The sequence below is a fragment of the Mirounga angustirostris genome, unplaced genomic scaffold, assembly GCF_029215605.1.
Source record: "Mirounga angustirostris isolate CCGP_5_RB_7025 unplaced genomic scaffold, mMirAng1.0.hap1 SCAF_1, whole genome shotgun sequence".
Classification (NCBI taxonomy): Eukaryota; Metazoa; Chordata; class Mammalia; order Carnivora; family Phocidae; genus Mirounga; species Mirounga angustirostris.
In genome coordinates, this window is record NW_026991709.1 from 111,516,726 (window position 1) to 111,537,005 (window position 20,280).

General features: G+C 36.3%; 1 protein-coding gene across 9 annotated transcripts in view; it reads right to left on the reverse strand.

The window, feature by feature from the left end:
* Positions 1 to 20,280, reverse strand: part of RNF13 (ring finger protein 13) — a 160,532-nt gene that overhangs the window by 39,397 nt on the left and 100,855 nt on the right. For all 9 annotated transcript variants that reach the window (XM_064586401.1, XM_045903567.2, XM_064586406.1 and 6 more), the window contains 2 exons: positions 12,604 to 12,709; positions 2,992 to 3,085 (listed from right to left, as the gene is read on the reverse strand). In XM_064586401.1, the coding sequence (XP_064442471.1) occupies positions 2,992 to 3,085; positions 12,604 to 12,709 (200 nt within the window). The remainder of the gene's footprint in view (positions 1 to 2,991; positions 3,086 to 12,603; positions 12,710 to 20,280) is intronic.

The window sequence follows — 20,280 nt, forward strand, 5'->3', positions numbered from 1 at the left end:
TGGATGCTTCCAGAAATATGTATCTTGGATACTTTTTGTAAAAATATGTTATACTTCGGGGCGCCTGGGTGGGTCAGTTGGTCAAGCAACTGCCTTTGGCTCAGGCCATGATCCTGGAGTCCCGGGATCGAGTCCCGCTTCGGGCTCCCTGTTCGGCAGGGAGTCTGCTTCTCCCTCTGATCCTCCCCCTCTCATGCTCTCTGTCTCCCATTCTCTCTCTCAGATAAATAAATAAAAAATCTTTAAAAAAAAAAAAATGTTATACTTCACATTAAAAAAAAAAACGGGATGGTAAAGATAAAACACCAGTCCACACAGATGAATACAGATAGAAAAAATCATAGTTATGTTGACTGGTTCATAACCATAAACCCTAAAGGGAGGCTCGGGCTGCCAGGTAATCATACATTTGCCCACTAACTCTCCTAGAAATATTTTATACCTTTCTGTTCTGAAACCTCCAGCGTCTCCTCTCCCATCCTCATCTTCAGTTAACTATTGTTTCCTACTTCACTGAGAAAAATGGAAGTAAAGACAACTTCCACAGACTTACCACCATAAATACCCATGTCCCAGAATTTTGCACCCACATATTCTACCTTCCCTCAGAGCTCAACTCTCCATGCTACCATCCTAAGGCTAGTCCACCTATTTGTGCACCAGATCCCATTCCTTCTTGCCTTCTCAAAGACAGTATTACAGCAACTCTCCCATCTGTCACCCATATCATCAATTTCCTTCAGTAAACGTGCTACTATGTCTTAACCTAACTTCTCCACCAACTGCTACATTTCTTCCGCTTTTAGTTAAATTTCTTGAAAAAGTTGTCTGCAGTTACTGTCTCTGATCCTTTTCCTTCCATTCTCTCCTAAACCCACCACAATCTCGGGTTTTTGGCTGGTCAAAACTGCTCATCAAGATAATCAGTAACTTCTTTTTTTTTTTTTTTTTTAAAGATTTTATTTATTTGACACAGAGAGACACAGCGAGAGAGGGAACACAAGCAGGGGGAGTGGGAGAGGGAGAAGCAGGCTTCCCGCGGAGCAGGGAGCCTGACGCGGGGCTCGATCCCAGGACCCTGGGATCATGACCTGAGCCGAAGGCAGACGCTTAACGACTGAGCCACCCAGGCACCCCCAAGATAATCAATAACTTCTTATGGTCAACTGTTGGCTCTCATCTTCCTTATTTATCAGGAGCACGTGACACAGGTTGTATCACTCCTTGCTCTTTGACAGATTTGCATCACTTTGGTTTTTGGCAAAGCACTCTTTTCTGATTTTCCCCTTATATATAAACCGGTCATTCCTGCTCCATCTCCACTGCTGGCTGATTCCTCTTCTTCCTTACTTAATGTTGGAATATCCCAGTATGTCTCTGGTATTCTTCCATCCACCTATACTCATTCTCTTGGTACTGTCATTCAGACTCATGATTTAAATACATCTTTATACAACACCTCCAGTTCAGATCCTTCTCTTAAACTCCAGACTCATTTATAATGTCTACTAGACATCTGAAATTCCACATGTCCAAAACTAATTTCCCCAATTTTCCCCCAAAACCTGCTCCACCACTTATTAACCATCCTTATCTCTATTTAAGGCAATGCCACCCTGTTGCTAAGACCAAAAACTCTGGCATCATCCTTGTTTTCTCTCCCCCAATCTAGACCATTAATAAATCCAGCGTATTTCCATCTTCCAAATATATCCAGAATTTAAGATTTCTTCACCTCCTCCACTGTTACCACTCAGTCCAAGCCACATTCATATCTCACTTGGATTATTGCAATGGCCTCTTATCTTGTCTGTTTATACCCTTGACCCTCTACACCCTGTTCTTAACGTAGCAGCAGAAAGACCCTTTTAACATTTAATTTACATATTACCTTTCCCCTGCTCAAAATCCTGTAATGGCTACTCATCTTACTCAGATGAAAAACCAACTATGCATGCCTAGGACAATATAAACCTTTTCTTTTCTGGGTTTAGGAAGCATAAAAATAAACGTGATTCCTAAAGCCAATCCTCAAACCACTTCTGGCCTAAGAATAACTTTTACTTACTCCACACTGAATGAGGACAGTGCACTACATTTTTATAAATGTCTCTGTTTATTCCTTTTAACATGTGGCTTTTCCTATTTTTTGTTAATGTTATATTTTTAATAAAATAACCGTTATTGTAAATGGAAGGTTTTTTAAAACACTTTATCACTTGCAAAATAAAGTTTTGGTAGAACTAAATTTTAATGCCTTCACCATTTCTCCTCTCTATGCATTTTTATCTGAACTAAAAACCAGAACACTTTTACTGGTATATGGAATTGAAAAGTCTGGGGCTACTAGCCAAAAGGGTTTAACAAGCATGTACTAAAGCATAGGTAAGGAGAAATTATACTGACTAGATTATTAGACCCCTCCCTAGCTCTGTCAGGACTAGCTGTGTGACATTAAAGTTTTTTGCCTCTCTGATCCTCTCTTTCCTCATCCATAATGCCCATTAAAGTACCCATTTCATAGAAATAGGAAAATTAAATGAGTTGATACATTTAAAATATATTGACACATAATAGCCACATGTGTGTTTAGTTAGTGCAACACTATTAACTACATATTTAGTTAATGCAATGTTAATACAGTAGTGTATGGTGGGAGAGAGAGTGCAAGGAGGGTTAGTGGGAGTGGATCATATTAACGCACAGAAGTATTTTATCCATTTAGGTTCAGAACTGCTGGCATATGGTGATAATAAAAAGCATTTTAGTCAGATTCATTATTGTTTGTAAGTTCTCTGCAGACCATTTACCCCCTTCTTGCCTTCACCAGCACACACCACAGCAAAAGACCATCTCTCACATTCACTCACTATTAACAGAGTAATAGGCATAGTTATGGCAAGGACTCAGAAGGCAGTATTAGAGTAAGGTCACCACGTATTCTTAAATAAACTAATGGTGATTATTTAGAGAATAAAAATATTCACTTACCTTTTTTGAATTTATGTACGGGGAGTTTCTTAAGTTGATCTTTACGAAGTCTGTTTCTTCTAGCTCTATGTCTGTCCTGGATGAATTTTGTAATCTAAAAATAAAGAAACAAAAAACAAATCAGATATTAAACATGCAAATAGAAAATGGCCATTAAAATAACAGACATGTTTCTGGATAGCTGCTGTAAATCAATTCAATTTACTTAAACCCCAATTGCAATATCATTAATTGAAGCACTAATTACATAAGTGAATAGTTCACCTCAAATTATCCTTTGAATTTTTAATCATTGACCTAAGTTATCTTTATCTACTCCAACAGAAACATTATAAATAACATAGAACTGTTTGTTTGTAAATATAAATGATAGACCACAGGTTACAAAGACTCCACTGGATCAAGAAGAAGGCAGAGTTGAAATTTCTATAAGTTACAAACTAATAAAGTTTTCAAACATACATTTATTAGTCACTGCACTTCCAGTTGTAAGCAGCAAACTGAATAGAAGTACTACAAAACACCTGTACTACAAATACTCAGAAATGCTGGATAAAATATGCAAAATATTTCCAAATATAAGTGACTCTGCTTGCAAGAATGAAAAGGAAGTCTACAGGGCCAGAGCCAAATGCCCAAAGTTACATCCATAAAACGGAAATTCTGATAAATTTGACTGTATCAATGTTAAGGACTTCTATCCTCAAAAGACACTTAAAAAATAAAAGACAAACCACAGACTGAGAGAAAAGATTTGCAAATTGCATATTTGATAAGGGATTTGTATCCAGAATTTATGAAGAACTCAAAACAATAAAAAAAAAAAAAACCAAACAAGCAAACCAATAGAAAAAAAAATGGACAAAATATCTGAATAAACGCTTCATCACAGAAGACAGCTGCATGGAAAATAAGCACTGGAAGAGATACTCAACATAATTAGTCAATGACAAATGACAGTTCAAATCACAAATGCCACTATACACCCCATGAAAATGACTAAAATTAAAAAGAGTAACTATGGGGCGCCTGGGTGGCTCAGTCGTTGAGCGTCTGCCTTCGGCTCAGGTCATGATCCCAGCGTCCTGGGATTGAGCCCCGCATGGGGCTCCCTGCTCTACGGGAAGCCTGCTTCTCCCTCTCCCACTCCCCCTGCTTGTGTTCCCTCTCTTGCTGTCTCTCTCTGTCAAATAAATAAAATAAAATAAAAACCTTAAAGAAAAAGAAAAAAGACTAACTACATCAAGTGTTGGCCAGGAAGCAGAGGAACTGGAGCTTTGATATGCTACTGGTATAACCCCTTGAGAATGCTGATGGCTTTTTTATAACTTTAAACACACATTTACCATATGACTCAATCATCCCACTTCTACTTATATTTACCCAATGGAAATGAAAGTACCAATTCATATAGCAACTTGTACACAAATGTCCATGTCAGCTTTATTTGTAATCTCCAAAAACCAGAAACAACTCAAATGTCTATCAACAGGTAAATGGATAAACTGTGATATATTTATATAATCAAATGTAACTGGGTTAAAAAAAATGAATCAATACACTCAATAAAATATATGAATCTCAAAATAATCATCCTGAGAAAAAGAAGACAGACACAGAAAAGTACATATTATATGACTCCATGTGTATAAAGCTGAAAAAAATGGCAACTAATATATAATGACCAAAAGCAGATCTGTGTTAGGGATGGGGGCGTGGGAAAAGGATGAGGACGTGAAGGGGTGAGAGCGAGGGATGATTATGAAGCTTGAGGAAGTTTTTTGAGTTGACTGATATTTCAGTATCTTGATTGTGGTAGCGATTTCACAGGTAGGCGTGTGTGTGTGTGTGTGTGTGTCTCAAAACTTACCAAATTATATAATTTAAATACGTGCAATTTATTATATGTTAATTATACCTCAAAAGTGATTATTAAAAAAACTGAATAGGAACCACTAGAATAACAACCCTATAATTTAAGTTTTTAAACCAGTAGGAGAAAGACCGAGACAGAGTTGAGTAATCCAAATCTGCAAAGAAGAAAAAATAATAAAAAGTAAGCAATAGAAATTATTCCAAATATATGTGTAATCACAAAAATATAAGTAGATTAAATTCACCAGTTTTTTTTTTGAAGAGTACATCATATTGGATAAAGAAAAAATTCCCACCATATGCTATTTATGAGACAAAAAATTAAAACTTAATGACACATTAAGAAAAATATAAAGGTAAAAAATAAAGGAATAAAGATATACCATGGCAATACAAGAAAAAGAAAAATTGATGTATCAAGTAAAACAGAACTTAAGACAAAAATCATCATTAGGAGGTAGTCATGACAATGATTAAAAAAAAATCCTAGAAAAACGACAAAATTATGGGCATTCACGAGCTCAGTAATTTATAGTTGAAGCAGAGAAAAAAATTAGACTACAGATCTATGCTGCCCAATATGATAGCCACTAGGCACTTGAAATGTGATTAGTTATCATTTGAGATTTGCTATAAAAGTATAAAATATACACCAGATTGTAAATACTTAGTAAATGTAAAATATATTTTATAGTTATTTGTATTAACTAAATGTTGAAATACATTTTAGATTTATCAAGTTAAATTTAGTATTTAAATTAATTTCACCTGTTACTTTTTATCTTTTTAATTTGGCTACCAGAAAATTTAAAATTACAATAAATGTGGCTTCACAGTATTGTTCTATTGCCTAGTATTGTTTTAGAAAACACAAGCATACAAAAACTGTAGAGAACTGTGATGATTGCACAATTCTGTGAATATACTAAAGACCACTGAATTACGTACTTTTAATGGGTCGATTTTATGTTACGTGAATTCTATCTCGATAAAACGGTTTTAAAAATATTTTTTGAAAAAAGACTATACAAAACAGTTGCACAAGCGCAAACTAATGTACATACCTAGAACTCTGCACTCCATAATTCTTTTCACATATGTGGGGGATGTTCACAAAATTTAGCCACAAAGCAGGTCTTTGGAAATAACCAAAGAATCTATTAACATACAGTGTCTTCTGACCACAATAAAACTGAATTAGAAATCAATAGAAAAAGAAGATATGGAAAAAATATATGTATTTTGGAAATTTAAAACTTTATTAAAATAGTTCAGATGTCACAGAAGAAATCATAGTGGATATATGATCATGAACTGGCAGACAGAGGCAGGTGGAATACCTAACACAGTGGAGAAAGAAATACAACTTTTTACTGAACCATAGAATTAGATTACCTTACCCACCCAGATACAAACAAAACAACTCTAGAATGGGACAGGCCTTCCCTTCACCCAGTCCTAGAATGCAAGAACTAGTCCTGGATGAGGCGGAGATAGGTTAATCCCAAGAGAAAGGTGGAGATGAGCAAAACATGCCCTAGGTTGATTCTTCCCAAATACAACACACAGATCAGATATGTCCTCTCTCCTAAGACCAAATGAGTGAAAGGGTAAAGAAGGGCTAGGAATTATAGTAATTGAGTTCTCCCTTCTTGATCGAAACATCAAGAGTGGTAAAGAAACATCCTATATAACAAAAAAAAAAATTTTAATGTAAACCAAATTAAAATACAAATATTCCTTACCAAAAGCTATGAGTTGCAGCTAAAGTAATTGTTAAACAGAAATTTATAACCTAAATGAGTATACCAGAAAGAAAAATATTAATAAGCATTCAGCTGAACAGGCTAGAAAAAGAAAAGCAATCTTACCCAAATAAAATAGAAGAAAGAAAATTATGCTAAGAGCAGAAATTCATGAACAAATTGTGTTGGGAAAAGTGGACAGCCACATACAAAAGAATGAAACTGGACTACTTTCTTACACCATACACAAAAAATTGCACAACATTACTTGACCATCAGAGAAATACAAATCAAAATCACAATGAGATATCACCTCACACGGTCAGAATGGCTAAAATTAACAACTCAGGAAACAACAGATGTTGGTGAGGATGCGGAGGAAGGGGAACCCTCCTACGCTGTTGGTGGGAATGCAAGCTGGTGCAGCCATTCTGGAAAACAGTATGGAGGTTCCTCAAAAAGTTGAAAATAGAGCTACCCTACGACCCAACAACTGCACTACTAGGTTTTTATTCACAGGATACAAACGTAACGATATGAAGGGGCACATGAACCCCAATGTTTACAGCAGCAATGTCCACAGCAGCCAAAATATGGAAAGAGCCCAGATGTCCATCGAGAGATGAATGGATAAAGAAGATGTGTATGTGCACACGCGCACATACACACACACACACACACACACGAATATTATTCGGCCATCAATAAGAATGAAATCTTGTCATTTGCAACAATATAGATGGAACTAGAGGGTATTATACTAAGTGAAATAAGTCAGAGAAAGACAAATACCGTAGGATTTCACTCATATGTGGAATTTAAGAAACAAAACAGATGACTATGGGGGAAGGGAAGGAAAAATAAAATAAGATGAAAATTGAGAGGGAGGCAAACTGTAAGAGATGCTGAACTCCAGGAAACAAAATGAGGGTGGCTGGAGGGAAGGGGGTAGGTGGAAGGGATAACTGGGTGATGGGCATTAAGGAGGGCACTTGTAATGAGCACTAGGCCTTATATGCAACTGATGAATCACTAAATTCTACTTCTGAAACTAATGAAAAAAAAAAAAAGAGCAGAAATTCAGGAGATAGATAAAAAAAGAAAGTGAAGACTTTAGAATTTAACTTCCACTGGAATCTAAGCTGCTTTACATCAGGCATTTTTACCAGTTTGGTTCACTGATGAATCTTCGGACCCCATAGCAGTGCATCATAGATGCAAAATAAATATTTGTTGAGTGAAAGGAACCCTCAAGGTCTACTTCTTTGAAAGACAAAACAGATAAACTTCTGATAACACCGTGAAAGGCATGGACAAATATGAATAAAGAGAACTCATTTCACATACAGTAGAAATTCTCTTAAAAAAAAATTCTTTTTAAATTGTTATGTGAGTAGCACTTGATTCCACTATACTTGAAAATAGATAAAATAGACAATTTCTTAGAAATATAATCTAGGGGGAGCCTGGGTGACTCAGTCGGGTAAGTGTCTGACTCTTGATTTCGGCTCAGGTCATGATCTCAGGGTTGTGAGATCAAGCCCTACATCGGGCTCCACGCTGGGCGTGGTAGTAGAAAAAGTAGACAACCATCTGAATGTCCAGGTAACTATGAAAAGTCAACAGGCCTAGATGATTTTGTAAACAACCTTCACCAAAAAGTAATATATAATCCCAACTTTATCAAAAGCTGTTTTAGAAAACAGAAAATAAGGGTTATTAGTTTTATGGGGCTAGTTTTATCTTGTCTAGTTATTTATTTGTAACTGCTTATAAGTGGACCCATGCGGTTCAAATCCATGTCGCTCAAGGGTCACCTGCATGGCAAAATACACATAACATTAAACTTACTATCTTGACCATTTTTAAGTGTACGGTTCTGTGGCATTAAGTACATTCACACTACTGTGCTACCATCACCGCCATCCATCCATAAAACTCCTTCCATCTTGCAAAACCGAAACCCTGTATTCATTAAACAGTAATTCCCCACCCTCCCCTCCCTACAACCCCTGGCAACTACCAATCTACTTTCTGTCTCTGAAATCTGACTACTCTAGGTACCCCACATAAAGAGAATCATACAGTATTTGTTCTTTTGTGACTAGCTTATTTCAGTTAGCATGTCTTTAAGGTTCATCTACATTGCACGTGTATCAGAATTCCCTTCGTTTTTGAAGCTAACATTCCATTGTATGTCTATACCACATTTTGTTTATCTGAAAATCCATTTTGTTCATCCACTGATGGACAATTTGGTTGCTTCCACCTTTGGGTATTACAAATAATGCTATTATGAACAAAGGTGTACAAATATCTGTCCAACTCTCTGTTTTCAAATCTTTTGGGTATGCACCCAAAGTGGAGTTGCTGGATATAATAATTTGTTTAATTTTTTGAGGACTTGCCATACTGTCTTCTACAGTGGCTGCTCCATGTGCTCATGGGATTGTCCAGTTTTGACATCAAGATTATTCTAGGGGTGCCTAGGTGGCTCAGTAGGTTAAGAATCCAACTCTTGATTTCGGCTCAGGTCATGATCTCAGGGTTGTGAGATTGAGCCCTGCTGAGTATGGAGTTGGCTTAAGATTCTCTTTCTCCCTCTCCCTCTCCCCCTCCTCTCTTGCTCCCTCACCCTCTCTCTATCTCTCTCCCTCCCTAAAAAAACAAAATAATCCATTTAAAAAAAAAAAGATTATTCTGGCCCCATAATACTAAAACTTTCCCTTATCTGAACATTCAAAATGCTAGTATTTTATTTAGGATTTTTGCATCTGTACAAGTGTAAACTAACTGATCCGTATTAGAAATCTGAGTAATCCAAAATGCAAAGCCAAAATTTATACATTATAATCAAATACAAGGATTTTTAAAATTTACAAAATAATGTAATCCAACATAAAAAGAGAGTAAAAGAGAAAAAAATCAATGATCATTACAACAGATAAAAGACATATAATTCAGCACCCATTCATCATTAAATAAGGAAAAAGAAAATTTTGGTTTATTTCTAATCCTTATACAGTTTTTTTTCTCTCAATTTATCAGAAAAGACAGCATACTGTTAAATAGGAGGTTCAACAGTAAGTAGCCTTTTTTTGTTTTTTCTGACTTTCTAGGGAAGTCTCCTAGTAAGTTAACCATTTAATGATGTTCATTTTCAGTTTTTAGTCAATAATCTTTACTGATTTAAGGGTATTTACATCTACTCCTACTCTGCCAATGGTATTTTTTGTTATTCTTTCTATTATTTTTTGCTCTATACTGAAAACCTCAAGGAATCAATAAATTCAAATTACCGGAGTAGAATTCAGCAAGTTTGTAGATACAAGATTAATATATAAAAATGAAGTCCAGTGTCCAAATCTTGGTTTCTAAATATAACTCTTCAGTAAAAGAAACCAGGGCTCCTTGAAGAAATGTCTAATTCTAGGGCTGGGGCAAGAAAATTATGAGTCTGAAGCTTCTTATAGTACCAGATCCTGAAGAAGTGATTAGAAAAACTAAAGGATGCATCAAATCAAAGGGACAAATGACCCATCTTGACAGAGCTCTCCCTGGCCAAAGTTCAAAATTTGAACAAGATAAACAAGTAACATGGTATTGGATTATAACCCAAAGTATAAAATAAATATACAGGAGTACATATTAATACAAATAAATGATTGAAGAAATAAATAAATGCCAAGAAGAGGCACATCTTTCTTACAGAAGAATTCCAAATAATGTATATAGTAGATACTCTCTCCTACTCCCCACTCCGGATATTGTCTGCCCCTCCCCACCTTTAGGGTGTGCTATACAAGTGCCTCACTTCCGAAGTAAGGATAGAACAGAAAATGAGAAAATTATTAACTTTATAAAAAAGGGGGAAAACCTGGCTTAACCAAGGAATGAATGTTAATACCATTAGTGATGTTATGCAGATACCATGTACACCGTGCCATAAGAAGAAGGGCACTTCACCTCTGTTTTTAAAAACTTATTACCGCCTCCCCAAAAAAACCTATAACCCAGTGTAGTCATAAGAAAAACATCAGATTGAGGGACATTCCACAGGATACGTGGCCAAGACTCCCCAAGACTGTCAAGGTTATGAAAAACAGAGAGAGACTGAAACTGACAGACTGTCAGAGAACAGAGGAGCCTGGGAAGACATGCTAACTAAATAAAATGTGGTGCCCTGTTTTGGATCCTGGAACAGAAAGAGAATATTAATGGAAACACTAATGAAATCTATACAAAGTCTGGAGTTTATTTACTAGTAATGTACCAAGGTTAGTTTCTTAGTTTTGACAAGTGGACCAGGGTAATGTAAAATGAGGGAAACTAGATGAGGAATGTACAAGAATGCTCTTTTTTGCAATTTTTCTGTATATCTTAACATTATTAAAAAATTAAAAGTTTGTTTTAAAAAAAATCAATAATCTTCTTGTATCCTAATAATAACCACTTAGAAAATGCAATTTCAAAAGTCTAACAAAAGGGGCGCCTGGGTGGCTCAGTCGATTAAGCGTCTGCCTTCAGCTCAGGTCATGATCCCAGGGTCCTAGGATCAAGTCTCGCATAAGGCTCCCTGCTCAGCAAGGAGTCTGCCTCTCCCTCTACCCCTCCCGCCTGCTTGTGCTAATAAATAAATAAAATCTTTAAAAAAAAAAAAAAAGTCTAACAAAAGACATGCAAAATGTTTACAGAAAAAAAATTATTAAATTGATGGATATAAAAGATCTAAATAAAAAATACCACAGCATCACAGAAAGACTGAACATTTCAAAAATGGCTTTTACTCTCCAAATTAATCTATAATGTCCATATAATAATAAACTGGAATATTTTGAATGTTATTATAAATATTCTTTATAAAAAATAAAGTGAGAATACTGGGATTGTTTTATATGGTTGTGATTCTCTTTAGTATCTATCTTAATACAGAGGTTTTCTCTTATCTGCTTCTGCCTTCAATTTGTTTTTGTATCACAAACCATGTAGCTTTTAGAAACTTCCACTTTAAACCCTGAGAGAATGAGAGTGACAAAAGGCAAATAATATCTTAGTATTATTATGAAAATAATGCTGACTTCACAGACCCATTAAGAGTCCTGGGACCATATTTTGGTAGCCACTGTTTTATAGATAATGTGTCATCACCCTTAACCTCAAGCATTCATGCTATTCTTTATTTACATTTTGATATGAAAATTTTCAAATACAGAGAAGAATTGAAGAAATTTTATAATACCCATATACCCACCACCTAGATTCTACAATTAACATTGTATTACACTTTTTTTTTTTTTTAAAGATTTTATTTGACAGAGAGAGAGACAGCGAGAGAGGGAACACAAGCAAGGGGAGTGGGAGAGTGAGAAGCAGGCTTCCCGCAGAGCAGGGAGCCCGATGTGGGGCTCAGTCCCAGGACCCTGGGATCATGACCTGAGCTGAAGGCAGACGCTTAACGACTGAGCCACCCAGGTGCCCCTATATTACACTTTTTATCACCTATCTTTCCATCCCTCTATTTACCCATCAAACCCCTCTTTCTCATTTTTTTTCAATGCACTTCAAAGTAAGTTGCAGATAATCAGTATATGTCTCCCCAAATACTTTAGCATATGTAACATTAGTTAGAGCTTAGTATTTCTTTTACAGTATTTTTTTTTCCTTAGGTAAAATTTCTATACAATGATACGCAAAAAATTTAAGTGTACAGACATTTGTGCAACCTCTCTCAAGATACAGAACATGACTTAGCCCCAAAAAGTTCCCTCATACCCTTCTCAGTAAATCCCTTACCCCCTTCTTCCTAGCCCCCCAGAAGCAATCACTGTTCTGATTTTTCTACCCAGATTATCTTCACCTTTTCTAGACCCAATCATATAAATGGACTCATACAATATGCACCCCTTTATGTAAGGCTCCTCTCACTCAATACAATGTTTTTTAGAACCATCCATACTATTTTTAAAAATATATTTAACATTAATTTACCTACCATGAAAATGACTATCAAGATGAGACAGATGCCCACTATGATAAGGAAGGGGATTAGATAGTATTCCAGAGGAAGACTAAATTCTGGAACTAAGATAATGTGGCCCCTAGAAGAAAACAAAAATTAGTAATTGAGAAATACTAAGAGTTGCCAAATTATAATGTTAATTAAAAACAAAAACATTGTTTAAAAGGCATTTAGACATTACAATTCAATCCACTATACACATCTCATCTTCTAATACAGGATTTCCAATAATTTAAGAGATACGTTCTCCATCTTTGTTTCTTCTACGTATTTGCCAAAATAACTTGCCTACATAATTAAAGAAGCTTTTAGACTGGGTACAGGAAATCTGCCAATCAATACTTACTGTGTCCATCCTGGATACATGTTATTCACTGAATTTAGTAACCTGGGCAAAATTCTGCATATTTTACATGCAAAATCAGCATTCAAACAATGGTAGTACCTTGGGTACTATGTCACCAAAACCCCCACCCCAATGTCCATATTTATCCTATTCATTGGTTCCTCCCATGGTAAAGCTCTGAAGCCACTATTAACAAAAGTATCTTCCCTCCTCCCTATATGTTTTACATGAACTTCTTATACCAGGTACAGTGGACATAGCCCCTGTACTCTATATTCATCTGTGAGATAAGGAATACAAAACTGGTAAAGGAATTAATAAGAACTGTAGCTTCCTCCCTATTCTCCACCCTCCCCATTGCTTGACTGGAAAAAGCTTTAAAAAAAAAAAAAGTATATGTTGTGGGGAAGGCATGGAGAATTTTACCTGCCTTGTTCCCCTTTGTTATTAACCATGTTATTACTTATAGTGGAATTACTATTACAAAAATTGACAGGGACTCATGAAATGAAACTATGATCAGAACAGGCATGCTACTGGGGCGCCTGGGTGGCTCAGTCAGTTAAGTGTCTACCCTTGGCTCAGGTCATGATCTGGGGGTCCTGGGATTGAGCCCCACATGGGGCTCCCTGCTCAGCGGGGAGTCCGCATGTCCCTCTTCCCCTCACCCTGCTCATGCTGTCTCTCTCTCTAATAAATAAAATCTTCAAAAAAAGAAAGAATGGGCACACTATTTTTGTTGTGTGAGCAAATTTTACATGGCTGCAAAATCCTGCATTAGAAAATATCTTCAGTGTGGGGAAGAGCCTGTATAATGGTAATAGGCCTGCTTTCTCCATTGTACTCTTGTGCTACCGACTAGTATGGTGCCAGTAACACTACACTGTAACCCATTGCTGGGTGATTTTTAGGCAGTGAAGCCTGCTACTTCATAACACAAGGGTTAAATGCAAAACAAAAATTCTCAATAAAAGGGAAATAAAACTGGTCAATTCCTTCCCCCACACAGAGATGTTTAGGACACCATAGGACTTAAGAAAAATAACATGAAATCAAATTAAGCAATTTTTAAGTCTTCATGCTATTATTTATTATATTCATATGTAGAGGGCTCTATCAAGCTTTACCAAATACAGAAACAAATAAAAAAGATAATGCAAGGAATTTCCCCCCAATAAGTTAAATATTTTCCCAAAACTGCTGAGAATGCTAGAAAAAAAGTAGCTTTTTATTTCAATCACTTTCCAGCAGAACAGGGGATGACAAAAGATTTGCATGCGTTTTGCAGCTTCACATAAAATACTGAAATGACTGATCTATCAGGGTAAAAAGAGAAAAGCTGCAGGGCTGGGCTGCTGTATTTGATGCCGTATCTTCCAGCTTGAGGCCAGGTCTGGAAGTAATGTCCCTACGCTTGGCACAAATCTTCTGAAACCATCTGAGCCACTGTTGAGATAGTAACAGTGGTGCCACTTTTAAGTAGAAGAACCTTTCCGTATGACGCTAACCTTCTGCAACCTCCCTACCCCACTCCTACCAACCTGCTATAAATGAACATTGTCAGGGGTTAGAAGCCAGACTACTGCATACCTAAATTCAACCCATTATAGAATCTAAATATTTCAGCAATAGCAAACTTTACATCTCTTATATTGGTTTTCTTCTGCTCCTTTTACGTTAACAACTTTCTAATGTACATGTGGCATGGACGAGATAAACAAATAAACCCTGTCCTATGAGACAAGCCAAAGGGTTGCTCAGAAATGAACAGAACTGCCAGGTGAGAAGGAGCTAAACGAACAAAGCAGGAAGACGCAGGGAACTAGAAATTAAAAGACTTTATTGAAAACGTCCTACATATGTGTAACCACAGAAATGAATCAATTCCAGAATTTTCTTATAAGCACTGTGTTAGGATTCACAGACCTAGGTTCTAAATCTAGTGTTCTTTACATCCTATTAATGCTTGCCTGCTATACCTCAAACCATTTTAGTTTACTATCAAGATGTACTGTGAGAATTTTTAAAGGGTCTACAACTGATAGAAGGTTTTAAGCATCTTAAAGCAAGAGTTCAATGCACATTCAAGACACTGCTATTTCGTAAGCAAATTGCTAATGGTGGAGGGTGGTGATAGTAATGATCTAGGGCAGGGAACTACAACAGACAATCAGTCTTCCAGCTTTATTTCTATTTCCTCTGTCTGTCTAGGCTCCCACAGCTGAGCCTACAGACTCCTCCCTCATGTCCTAACCCCAGGTGAATCTGTATCTGAAGGAGATACTGAAATAGTGTATTTTACCACACTGCCTCCATGTCCACCCCTCCACACAGTATACTCCATGAGCTCTGCAGCTAAGATTTGACCATCGAAGCAGAGTCCTAAGTAACTCAGGAAATAGTGTCTTATTCTCCTTTGTAGGAGTTCCCAGGCTAATTTCAAACCAGGTGTCTAGGCCTAAACTTTATAACAATAATCTAACTTCCCAATCCCTCTGGGAAAAGACTGCAAATATATATATATGGTTTCTATTTGGGGTGTTGGAAAGTTCTAAAATTAGAATGTGATGATGGCTGCACAACTCTATAAATATACTAAAATCACTGAATTGTATACTTTAAAATTGGTAAATTTTATAGTATATAAAATATGTCTCAATAAAGCTGTATAAATTTTTGTTTGAAAGAACAAGCACACAAGAATAGCTACGAAAACCTAAAAGAGAGGAGTGGGAGTGGGGAAAGGCTAGCCCTATCAGATACTAATGCATATTATAAAACCCTATAACAAAAAACAGAGTGGTATTGGTGGGCAAAAGATAAAGAAAATTCAGTTATGTATGGAAATATGGCAACATCTAAACTGGATGAAGGTACAAACATTTGAAGTAGTAGTGCTGGGATAACTGGATGGTTATTTGACAAAAGATATAATTGGTTCCATTTCTCAAGCTCTACATAGGATAAATTATAAATAAGACAGAAATTTAATGTTAAAAATGAACAAGTATGAAATGTGGGTAAATTCTTCTGTAACCTAGAAGCAGGGGAAACTTTCCTAATACTCAAGACCAGCAGCCCATTGGAAAAGATTAACATATTTGCATTTATAAAATAACATAAAGGGTGCCTGGATGACTCCGTTGGTTTAGCGTCTGACTCTTGATCTCAGCTCAGTTCTTGATCTCAGGGTTCTGAGTTCAAGCTCTGCACTGGGCTCTACACGCTGGGCATGGAGCTTCATTAAATAAATAATAAAAATAAAAATAAAAAATAAAGTAAAATTAAAATGACAAAGTATTAGAAAGTGCTTGTAATATATCACAACCAAATGGTTAACATACCTTATAAATAAAGAGCTTCTAAAAATAGAGAAGAAAATTACCAACAAGCTATAGGAAAAATGAGCTAAAGATAAATAGTTCAAAGAAAAGCTCTTATATATAAGAAAAGATGCTCAATTTGCTCATATAAAGAAAATACATACTGAAACTACAACAGGAAACCATTCCTCCCCTATCTAGTAAAAACTGAAAAATCTAACATACTTTGTTGATGAGGCTGTGGGAAAAGAGACATCATGTATCACTGGAACAACCCTTATGGATAGGAATTTACAGTATTTAGAAAAAATACAATACATTTAACCTCTAACCTAGCAATCCCACTTCTAGAAATCCAAAGGTATACTAGCAAAAACATAAAAACACTTCTACATAAGGTTATTCACTATAACACTATTTGTAACAGCGAAAGAATGCAAACAATTCTAATGTCCATCAGCAGAGGATCTGGCTGATTAAATTGTGGCCCATCTACAAAATGGAGTTCTATGCAGCTGTTAAAAAGGAATGAAGAATATATCTACTCCTATGGTGTGATCACCAGGATATACTGTTAAGTGGGGGTGGGAGGGAGGAAGTATATGGTATGGTCTTTATGTATTGAGGGTGAAAGATAAGGGACAAGAGATAGGTATTTGATTATAATTTTAAAGAATTAAAGAATAAACTAAAAACTTTTTAAAATTGTTACTTAAGAGGTGCCTGGCTGGCGGAGTTGGAAGAGCATGCAACTCTTGATCTCAGGTCATGAGTTTAAAATGAATAAACTTTTTTTTTTTTTTTAAAGATTTTATTTATTTGAGAGAGAGAGAGAGCACAAGCAGGGGGAGGGGCAGAGGGAGAGGAAGAAGCAGACTCCCTGCTGAGCAGGGAGCCCGATGCGGGGCTCGATCCCAGGAGCCTGGGATCATGACCTGAGCCAAAGGCAGCCACTTTACCAACTGAGCCACCCAGGTGCCCCAATAAATTTTAAAATTGTTACTTAAAAGGTTAGGATGGGAAGAGGATGGACAGAGCAGATGATACGTAGAAGCTGGACTTCTCTGAATATATACTGTGTTTTGTTGATTTTGACTTTAAGTTTATATATAATAATAGAAATCACAATGGGGGTAAAAAGCAATCCCTAAAATCTAAAAGCAACATGAATCAAATAGGCCTGTGCTTCCAGTTGATAGCATCAGCACACAGAATATTTTACATGTCTTTAAAACATGGTAATTTGACTTTAGATCCTTATTATGATATACCTTAGAAAGAATGTTTTTTTAAAACAGCAGTAGTGTTGGTATTGTTCTGTTATGTATTGTGCAACTAAAAAAGTGTCTCTGAGCACATAAAAATAAAATATAGATGTAAGATCAATGAAGTACAGTAAAAATCCTTCAGTCCTGAATTTAGATTGGAAGCAATAGTATGCACTCATGATTTTTTGTATCTTTAAAAACATATTATTCTACCTGAAAGCCTTACCCTGTAAAACAAAAAACAAAAAAATAAAAAACCAAAAAGCTTATATATTTCTTAGTTTTATCCTCTGAAAAGCTCTAGAAATAATGACAAACCAAGGAGCAATGATCACCCTTCAGTGTCTAAGCACCATATCCAATTAAAAGGAGCCAGAGCTCCTTGAAAAAATGACAGGTTCCAAGTCAGGGGGAGGAAAAGAACAAGATGGGCCTGGAACATCTTGTCATACAGAAAACAAGGAGCAATCAAAAGCTCCGGATTTACATCAAAGAAATCTGGATTAAACTTGAAGTTTGAAATGGGAAAATGTGAACATCAATAAAGATAATAACTGCTGAGTGAAATAAGTCAATCAGAGAAAGACATGTATTATATGATCTTACTGAGAAGAGGAATTCTTAATCTCAGGAAACAAACTGAGGGTTGTTGGAGTGGTGGGGGGTGGGAGGGATGGGGTGGCTGGGTGATAGACATTGGGGAGAGTATGTGCCATGGTGAACGCTGTGAATTGTGTAAGACTGTTGAATCACAGACCTGTACCTCTGAAACAAATAATACATTATATGTTAAAAAAAAAAAGAAGATAGCAGGAAGGGAAAAATGAAGGGGGGGAAATCAGAGGGGGAGATGAACCATGAGAGACTATGGACTCTGAGAAACAAACTGAGGGTTCTAGAGGGGAGGGGGGTGGGGGGATGGGTTAGCCTGGTGATGGGTATTAAAGAGGGCACGTACTGAAGGGAGCACTGGGTGTTATACGCAAACAATGAATCATGGAACACTACATCAAAAACTAATGATGTAATGTATGGTGATTAACATAACGTAATAAAAAAAGATAATAACTACAATGGGCTGAAGCATATTCAATGAGTTTTAACTCATGAGTTCATTATACTTTGAACATATATATAAATCATCTTTGGAAGATGCCAGTGAACCAAATCATTTTGAAAAACAGTAAACGAAGGGAAGGAATTGTTTATCCTAGCTTTTTTTTTTTTTTTTAAGATTTCTTTATTTGAGAGAGAGAGAGAGAGAACACATGCAGAAGCGAGGGGCAGAGGCAGAGGGAGAAAGAGAATCCCAAGCAGACTGCCCACTGAGCGTGGAGCCCGATGGAGGGCTTGATCCCAGAACCATAAGATTGTGACCAGAGCCGAAATCAAGAGTTGGACACTTATTCGACTGAGTCACCCAGACACCCCTCTTTTTTTTTTTTAAGATTTTATTTTTAAATAATCTCTATATCCAACATAGAGCTCAAACTGACAACACTGAGATCAAAAGTCACATGCTCCACCAACTAAGCCAGCCAGGCACCCCTATCCTAGCTTTCTTAAACAGACTGTATATCAAGGTAATGAAATAATGGATAAGGTGCAAGTTCTCTTTATAGAAGCATCTCAGCTAATAAATGAAGAAGGAATTATAAAATTAGATATTTGCAAACCCTAAAGAACTAATGGAACTAGGAAGTTATCATCAATGATTGTTCACCATAGAGAGAGAACCAAATACTATGTGTCTCCTGATGGAAATACATAATAGCATAAAGTATCCTTACATTACCTATGCTTCTGGCCCTGTAATCACACTTGAATTAAAACAAACCTCTAGGGGCGCCTGGGTGGCTCATTTGTTAAGCGTCTGCCTTCCGCTCAGGTCATGATCCCAGGGTCCTGGGATCGAGCAGGAAGCCTGCTTCTCCCTCTCCCACTCCCCCTGCTTGTGTTCCCTCTCTCGCTGTGTCTCTGTCAAATAAATAAATAAAATCTTTAAAAAGCAAACAAACCTCTAGAACTAATTAGCAATTAATAGGAAAAATAAGTAACAAAGGAAAACTCAATACCCCATGGATGCAATCAGAAAAGTTCAGGTACATTTTACAGAATAACCCAATTTCTTCAATAAATAAATGACTAGGGGAAAAAAAAAGACACATGGCAAATTTACGGATTAAAAATAGCGTCATCACATGCCCTGATTTGCCTGGGTGACTTGTGGTTTATGCCTGTTGTCCCAATGTAATCATTAAAAGTAATTCTTTTCACTCTCAACAGTCACCTCAATTAAAAGAAACTTAAAAAAAAAAATTAAGACATAAAGAACCATTGCAATGTATGGGCATTACTTAGATTCTGCTTCAAAAAAATACTTAAAAAAAAAGAATTTCAGACAGTTGGGAAAATCTGAAGACTAAAATATGTGTTGATATTACATTAATGTATACTTTCCCCCCAAAAAAACAATGATAGTATGGTTTTATATGTAAAAATATCTTCTAGTGATATACTCTGAGATATTTACAGTAGAAATGACAGGATGTCTGGGACTTGCTTCAAAATAATCATGGTGTGGGAAAGAAAGAGGTTGAAGGGGGTGGGGTTTGAGGATGGACAGTCAAAAAACTGATTATGTGTTGATAATTTTGAAACTAAATGATCAGATTCATTATACTCATCTCTCTACTTTTAAATATGCTTGGAA